Source organism: Ciona intestinalis, chromosome 8, assembly GCF_000224145.3.
Source record: "Ciona intestinalis chromosome 8, KH, whole genome shotgun sequence".
Lineage (NCBI taxonomy): Eukaryota > Metazoa > Chordata > Ascidiacea > Phlebobranchia > Cionidae > Ciona > Ciona intestinalis.
The window spans coordinates 6160803-6169672 of record NC_020173.2 but is presented as its reverse complement, the minus strand read 5'-3'; the positions used below and the strand labels follow the sequence as shown (position 1 = coordinate 6169672).

General features: G+C 37.9%; 2 protein-coding genes across 2 annotated transcripts in view; both read left to right on the top strand.

Moving 5' to 3' along the window:
- The window catches only part of LOC104265982 (tetratricopeptide repeat protein 9A-like), a 7975-nt gene extending 4294 nt beyond the window's left edge, over positions 1-3681 (top strand). The window contains exons 5-6 of the mRNA XM_009861219.3: positions 2005-2193; positions 3249-3681. Coding sequence (XP_009859521.2) covers positions 2005-2193; positions 3249-3316 — 257 coding nt within the window. The 3' untranslated portion in view covers positions 3317-3681. The remainder of the gene's footprint in view (positions 1-2004; positions 2194-3248) is intronic.
- A 1544-nt stretch (positions 3682-5225) lies between these two features.
- On the top strand, positions 5226-8629 carry LOC100180956 (protein SPEC3-like). The gene is made up of 4 exons (XM_002122385.4): positions 5226-5430; positions 5928-6150; positions 7002-7181; positions 7764-8629. Exons 1-4 carry the CDS (start codon positions 5374-5376, stop codon positions 7835-7837), a joined length of 534 nt encoding a protein of 177 aa, XP_002122421.1. The 5' UTR covers positions 5226-5373; the 3' UTR covers positions 7838-8629.
- Positions 8630-8870: the final 241 nt, after the last annotated feature.

The following is an 8870-nucleotide window of genomic DNA, read 5'->3' as shown; positions in this document are numbered from 1 at the left end:
TGACGAAGGGGTTATTTGGAGTTCCCGAGTTCGAATCCATGGACANAGATAAGATGCCACTTAGAGTGATGCCGAGTGAATTAAAAGAGATCAAAGAAGCAGTGGAGATAGATTGCTTTCTGAACCTAGCAGGTACAAGAGATATACGGTAGGGTAATAGGGTGGGGGAAAGATGGAACACCTTTTAACTTTATCTTCTCGTCCAAATTGGTAGTAAACAAAGAACATTCAAAGAATTATAAAACCGTATCCTCACAGCTCCCATAGACTGTTGTTAATTGTTTAAAACACGGTTCGGATATTTGGACATTAAGTGCTAAAGGTGTCCCATCTTCCCCCACCCTATTATATAACTACATACTATATAGACCGGCTCCATATACGCTGCTACCATTGTGGGCGTATATGTCCTTGGGCAAAACTCTTAACGGGAATTGCTCAAACCCAGTGGTCACTAATGGGGTGTCTAAATTATCAGCCATACAGAAAACAATCACCCACAAAGTTACATACGTGGTAACACGAGGTGTATAAAACCTGTGTAGCCTATAACGACTTTCGTTGCGCCGCCATACGTTGTAAAAAAGTAGCAATCAATCATATTGGTTTATTTTCGTCGTTGGAAAAATTACTAAAGGTGTTCTCGTGCCCTTATTTGAGTATAGTTGCCCAACCAAGGGGTTAGACACTTAAAATTCTTTGTACAAAGCTATTGTTGATCGTGTACAAGTTAATTTGCACTTCATTTAATCCCTAATTGCCAGCAAGTGGTCCTTACAAGTCCTTTAGTTAAGCCGTAGGTCACGAACAAAGACTCGATTACTGCGTAAACATAGAGTTACCTCGCTTTTAAATTTAGAAATTCGAATCGGTCTAAAACAGGGGTTCCCAACCTTTTTACACCGGGGTCCCCTTTGAAAATCTTGGAATATCAATGGCCCAAAGATGTGACACCTTTTCATTCTATTTTCTCGTCCCATTTGGTAGTAAACAAAGAACACTTAAAGAATTATAAAACCGTATCCTCACGACTTCCATAGACCGTTGTAATTGTTTAAAACACGATCAGGATATTTGTATATTATGTGCTAAATGTGTCCCATCTTTCCCCATCCTACTATATAAACAACTTACAAAATTAATAAAGTAAATGAAATAGAAATTTTATTGTGTTGGAAATAGGCATGAACAGTTATAATTCATATATACAACGGGCCAGTTTATCGAATTACGATCGTAATAACTGATATGTTGACAAAATATGATTATAAACCCAGGTGTTACTCGAAAGTATAAGATGACCTGAAACTAAAGCCATGGTGTATTTACTGTAAGCGATACGTTCATAAATGTTATGCGTGCGTAACAACGAACGATGGAACATCAGTTTAAAATATAAAGTGACATCCGGATAACGAATGTGACTTATTTATCATCGAGTATAGAGGCAACAACAGACGTTTTTCTCGTGCCTGCTTAAAAGTTACCACGTATGGAACTATGTATGTAACTTGTGGGTGGTTTATTTTTTATTTTTTTTAAAGTATGTTTAACAATTACTTCAACCCATTATTGACCACAGGGTTAAACTTATTGTCGTTAACTGTCTTGCCCAAAGACACATACGATCACAATAGTAGCACCGGTCTTGAACTTTGAGCTACAGGCAGACGCGCGAACTACTGCGGCAAAACGTAAAATGCCAATGTGTATTTCAACAATACAGAAAACCTTCTCCCAATAATGTCAAATTGTGATGCATGTTACCAATCCCAATATCCCGTAATTTATCAAGTTTGTTTACACATTTTTTCCGTATTCTCGTCCCATTTGGTAGTAAACAAAGAGCATTCAAAGAATTATAAAACCGAATTCTCACGACTTCCATAGACCGTTGTTAATTGTTTAAAACACGATCAGGATATTTGGTTATTATGTGCCTAAGGTGTCCCGTCTTCCCTTACTCTACTAAATCTTTCACTGAATTTACAATTTACATTCTAGTTTGTCTCATGCACAAAGAGCGAGTTCCTTACCGAAGAATTAAAGAATATTGCTTACGTGTTCTTGATATACGAGATGATAACGTTAAAGCATTAATGAGGGCTGGGATGGCATGCTACTACCTACGTGAATATGAGTTATCAAGATATTACTTGCAGAATGCAAAGGAATACTCACACGAACCGATAGGTTTGGATATCGTTTGTATCAGATTGAATGAATGAATGTAAATTGCGCATGGCGGTGCAACGACAGTCGTTATAACACAGGTGTTCTGTTTCATAAACCTCGTGCCCGTTTACGAGTTACCATATGTATGTAACTTATTTATCCTCGCATGGCGGGGCAACAACAGTCGTTAAACACGGGTGTTCTGTTTCATAAACCTCTTGCCCGTTTACGAGTTACCACGTATGTAACTTATTTATCCTCACATGGCGGTGCAACGACAGTCGTTATAACACGGGTGTTCTTTTCATAAACCTCGTGCCCGTTTACGAGTTACCATATGTATGTAACTTATTTATCCTCGCATGGCGGGGCAACAACAGTCGTTAAACACGGGTGTTCTGTTTCATACACCTCGTGCCCGCTTACGAGTTACCACGTATGTAACTTATTTATCCTCGCATGGCGGGGCAACGACAGTCGTTATAACACGAGTGTTCTGTTTCATACACCTCATGCTCGCTTACAAGTTACCACGTATGTAACTTATATATCCTCGCATGGCGGACAACGACAGTCGTTATAACACGGGTGTTCTGTTTCATAAACCTCGTGCCCGTTTACGAGTTACCACGTATGTAACTTATTTATCCTCGCATGGTGGGGCAACAACAGTCGTTAAACACGGGTGTTCATTTTCATAAACCTCGTGCCCGTTTACGAGTTACCACGTATGTAACTTATTTATCCTCACATGGCGGGGCAATCGTGCCCACTTACGAGTTGGCATATATGTTACTTTGTGAGTAAATATTTTTGGAGATAGATTTTTTGTATTCCTTGTTGTTTTCAACCTTCTTTCAAAAAAGGATTGTATATAGTAGGGCGTCCCATTTGGTAGTGAACAATGAAAATTCAAAGAATATAAACCGTATTCTTATACGACTCCCATAGACAGTTGGTAATTGTTTAAAACACGATCAGGATGTTAAGATATTATGTGCTAAAGGTTTCCCATCTTTCTCCACGCTACTATAATACCCCATACCTAATTTTAAAACGTATTCTATTTATAGACTTGAACATAAAGAAGTACCTACACATGGTTGAAAGGGAGTTAGCCAAGTCAAGGAAAAAGAAATAAATTTCACACCGATTCATATTTTGTTCACTGTGGTTTCGTATAGAAATCCTAAATAACAGCAAATATTTGCCAAATTATGCAATGGTGAAGCTATTTACGCTACGACCCGTTTTCAGCAACGCTATTGGCAACTTTAAAAAACGATTCGTGTGTTTTAACTTACCCTTTGTGTTTTTGTATATGCTATTTTGTATTATAAACGTATAACTTATTTAGCCTCACATGGTGGGGCACTGACACCCGTTAAAAAACGGGTGTTATGTTTCATATGCACCTTGGCCAGCTTACGATTTACTACGTTTGTAACTTATTTATCCTCGCATGGCGGGCAACGACAGTCGTTATAACACGGGTGTTCTGTTTCATACACCTCGTGCCCACTTACAAGTTACCACGTATGTAACTTTATTTATCCTCGCATGGCGGGGCAACGACAGTCGTTATAACACGGGTGTTCTGTTTCATACACATCGTGCCCACTTACAAGTTACCACGTATGTAACTTTATTTATCCTCGCATGGCAGGGCAACGACAGCCGTTATAACACGGGTGTTCTGTTTCATACACCTCGTGTCCACTTACAAGTTACCACATATGTAACTTATTTATCCTCGCATGGCAGGGCAACGACAGCCGTTATAACACGGGTGTTCTGTTTCATACACCTTGCGCCCACTTATACGAAATTAGAAGACCCGCCGTATACTGTTTTAATCAATTACTCATTCTATAAACACGACCGGAAAATATGGGCTAACAGTTCCCATCCTACCCAGCCTACTATATATTGTTTCAAGCCACGCATATTGTGCTTTGTGTTTGTTCTAGCCAACATGTGTGTCGGATTACTTTTAAGATGGTATAGATTACACCGTGTGACCGCGGACCAGGTATCAAAAGTTATTGAATGTTTCTGAAGATTAATAAATCGAATAAAAAGTAAAAATATATAAAAATATAAAGTCAAACATATCGGTAATAATGTATTTCCGAAGCAAATGGGACGATAAAAAGAATAAAAATATAAACCATCTTGAAGGTGGCTGTACACAGTATCCGGCGTGCGTATTAGCATGCGAAGTCGTATGCAAACCCATTGCCGAGTTCCGCATGCGGCAACGAAATCCAGACAAAACAGACAAAACGGACGAATTCCGGATACTGTGTACAGTCACCTTTAACATAGATCCTGCGTTCCAAGCAAACTTCACGAACAAAAGCCAACGTATTTTGAAAGAAAAAGATAAAATAGAATGAATTAAACTGTCCAGACACAAAGGTTCTGGCGAACTGGGATATCATGTTCTTTAGGCTCGCGTTGGCGTTATAGTTGTTGTGGTGACGGTTTCCAAATGAAAAACCGTTTGCCTCAGGCTGTTAGATTGGGATACGCTGCTATGATATAGGAGTTTAAACAATGCATTTGAAACTTTTGGCAAAAAGTGCAAATTTAAATTTAGTATTTTTCTATTTTTAATAGGCATTTGGAAAGGTTGTATTTAAAAGCTATGTCTGATTATTTAAGTGAAATGTGCAATAATCTGTTTACAATATTTTTGTATGCCGACTTTACGTGAATTGTTGCGTAATAGTCGTTTCGAACAGTTGCTTTTAAACGTTTGCCAGCACAAGGTTTTTCGTTAATTTTGGCAAAAGACATTTTGGTTTTAATTTGTCATACCGTGTGAAACATTAGGGAAGCTACCTAAAGGCTTGTTAGGATTTCTAACAAGTCACGCACTTATTATTTGCATTTATACTGTTCTATAGTAGAGTGGGGGAAGATGAGAAACCTTTTCATGATTACTTTCTCCCCCAACTTGGTAGTAAGCAAAGAACATTCAAAGAATTATAAAACTGTATCCCCACGACTCCCATAGACCGTTGTTAATTGTTTAAAACTCGATCAGGATATTTGGATATTATGTGCTAAAGGTGTCCCGCCTTCCCCACCCTACTATATATGTTTAACTGTGTAATATATGATTGCTTTGGATATAGGTAACTCGTAGTTACTGTCCTGTTATATTGTTTGAGCATATACCAAACGACAAACATGGAAAACCCAGAGGAAAATAAAACAGCTTTACCCGGATATGCAATGTCGCATGAGGTAAGTTATCGAATGTTTTTGTTCATCGTATTTAATATGCAGATGCGTCAGTACTTATATTCAAATATCCTGATCGTGTTTTAAACAATTAATAACGGTCTATGGGGGTCGTGAGGATACAGTTTTATAAATGTTTGAATGTTCTTTGTTTACTACCAAATGGGGTGAGAAAGTAGAATGAAAGAGTGTCCCATTTTCCTCCTCACTACTATATAGCATGCGGGAATGCGCCAGTACTTGGACCTTTATATCGTTAATGCGTGGAGCTTTGTTTAAAAAGTGATGAAATAATTAGCAAAATACTTTTGTTCATATGATTGCGCCAACGAGTCCTAAAAGAATGAATGAATGTAATCACATATATAACTGATGCATGAAACACGAACAGGATATTTGGATATTATGTTGTAACCGTGTCCCGTCTTGCCCCACCCAACGCTATGACTTTGATGTGAGATATTTATAACTTTACACCTCATTATAAAACCTCAATATAGATGCAACCGAACACGGGGTTTCAGCAGCCACAAATGCAACAGAATATGGGATTTCAGCCTCAAATGCAGCAGAATATGGGCCCCCAACAGCCGCAGTATGTTACGCAAACTACAGTTGTAAACAAGAATAGCTCTATGGACGGAATGCGACAAGCCATTCCCCAACTACCAATGCCATTGGCTATTTTTCTGTGTGTTGTCAACTTTATCCTGCCGGGAATTGGTGAGTGAATGGAACTTGTTTATTCTTGGGCAGCGAAGCAACGACAGTCGTTATAACACGGGTGTTCTGTTTCATACACCTATGCCAGCTTACCAGTTACCACGTATGTAACTTATCTATCCTTGCATGGCGGGGCAATGAAAGTTGTTATAACACGAGCGTTCTGTTTCATACACCTTGTACCCACTTACAAGTTACCACGTATGTAACTTTGTGTTTGGTTGTTTTTTATGTATAACTGACAATTAGACAACCCATTAGTTTGGAGCAATTGCCGGTAAGTGTCTTGCTCAATAACACATACGCCAACAATGTTGTACAGCTCGTACTCCTTTCCACCTAACCATTTTCCACGACGCCGAACAAGTAACCAAAGATACCCGATTGTCTCTTTATAAAATTCGCAGAGTATAATACACATGTCTGGACTTGCTTAACTTACAGGACAAATATTTAGTTTTCAATCACATTCAACCGTGTATTATAATCAGCCAACAATGGGCGTTTTTTTAGCACAATCTTCTCGACTTTTGTGCGAAGCTTATATGCTAAATAGGCTCAAGGCTCTTTACGAGAATAAAGTTTAATAAAACCACTTCTCAAAGAAGTTCTTTCAAGAGAAGTTCTTTCAAAGAGAACGGCATATGGTACGCCATTGAAAGCGATGTTTATGTATATTTTGTTTAAATAACGAACACTTTTGTTGTAAAACGTAAAGCAAATACTTTATTGCCTCCCTTCCCCTAATTAAGTATTGTTTTCCTTTAAAAAACACCTTTTATTTTTCCAAAAAATGTTTCTTTAAATTTGTTTATTTTTTTTACCATCAACTCAAAAAAGTTATTTTTTAGGCACCATTATTGCAGCCTTCAGCGTGCTATGCTGTGGTAATGTTGGGGAATCCGGTGGAAGTCGGTTTGGAACTTTCTGTATTAACTTCTGGATTGGGTTAGCACAGATTGCGTTGGTATTTTTCTTCATTGGCTGGGTATGGAGTATTATATGGGGGTTTGCGTTCGTAGCTATATCAGGTAAGTTGGAATATGAATATAGTAGGATGGGGGAAGATGGGACACCTTTAGCACATAATATCGAAATATCCTGATGTTTTTTTCAAAACAATTAACAAGGGTCTATGGGAGTCGTGAGGATACAGTTTTATAATTCTTTGAATGTTCTGTGTTTACTACCAAATGGGACGAAAAAATAGAGTTAAAAAGTGTCCCATCTTCCCCCACCTTACTATACGACTTGTTACTTTTAGAATTACATAGTAAATGAGGGACATTTGTCGATAGTTGAATGAATGTAATTTATTTATTCTCGCGTGGTTGGGCAACAACAGTCGTTATAACACGAATATTCTGTTTCATACACTTCGTGTCCGCTTACGAGTTTAAGTTTACCACGTTTGTAACTTATTTATCCTCGCATGGCGGGGCAACGACAGTCGTTTTAACACAGATGTTATAAATTGCCGCTATGGGACGTTTCATAAGTGTTCTACCCAAAAACCCATACGCTCATAACGGCAGCAGCGTCGAGTTTCGAACCCGTATTCACTGTGCTGGTATTCGGTACCAACTTATATTAAAACATATTTATATTTATAGCGGCGGACCAAGGACAAACAACAACAACTACACAAGTCCAGCAACTTCCTCCCCCGAAAGTTATTATGGCTTAATAAGCTACGATATAACAACTCCGAGTGTATTATAGTATGGTAGGGCGGGGTAAGAAGATACATGTTTTCATTCTATTTTATCGTCCCATTTAGTAGGAAACAAAGAATTTTGGGAAAATTATATAACCGTATCCTTACAACACTAAAAGGAGCGTTGATAATTGTTAAAAACACGATCAGGAAATATGGGATATTATATGCAAATTGTATCCCATCTTACCCCACATTACTATAACCCCTTTATTAGTTTATATAACCTTCCTGCATATTTAGATTGGTGTATTAGTGTGTTCTATATACTCTGCGTGTATTTTTACGTAGCTTTTTACGTAAGAGATTACGTATAGTAGGGTGGGGGAGGATGGGACACCTTTATATTCCATTTTCTTGTCTCATTTGGTGGTAAACAAAGAGCATTCAATAAGTTATAAAACCGATTCTTACGAATGGACCGTTGTTAATTGTTTAAAACACAGTCCGGATATTTAGATATTTTGTGCGAAAGGCGTCCCGTCTTCCCCCACCTTACTAACATACATTAAGTAATACTGTGTTGTTTTTAATACAAACATATGATGGCCCATTTTATGATACGATTTTCTCTTGAGCGTTTGTTTAAAATTCAAAACTCTGCATTTGGTTGGTCAAGTTAATGTTTAGAAATAATTGATCAGTGATTCCTACGAGACATGATGAAAACTTCTTATAGGGAAATATTGTTAATAACGTCGTAGTATGAATATAGCGCAGGGTAAAGTAAACAAATCAATCAAATACAAAGAAAGCGACGATGAAGGAAAACCTTTGTGTTTTAGTGTTTCGCATTCATAATAGCATCATTTTGAATGAATGTAACTTACTTTATCCTCGCATGGCCGGAAAACGACAGTCGTTATAACACGGGTTTAACACCTCGTGCCAGCTTACGAGTTACCATGTATATGTTACTTTGTGGGTGATTTTTTTTTAAATATGGCAGATAATTTAGACAACCCATTAGTGACCACTGGGTTGGAGCAATTGCCGTTAAGTG

Excerpts from the sequence above, each read along its gene's own strand:
- LOC100180956 (XM_002122385.4), top strand. The coding sequence starts at position 5,374 with ATGGAAAACCCAGAGGAAAATAAAACAGCTTTACCCGGATATGCAATG. Across the intron at positions 5,431-5,927 it reads GATATGCAATGTCGCATGAG|ATGCAACCGAACACGGGGTT; the intron begins GTAAGTTATCGA and ends ACCTCAATATAG. Across the intron at positions 6,151-7,001 it reads CTTTATCCTGCCGGGAATTG|GCACCATTATTGCAGCCTTC; the intron begins GTGAGTGAATGG and ends GTTATTTTTTAG.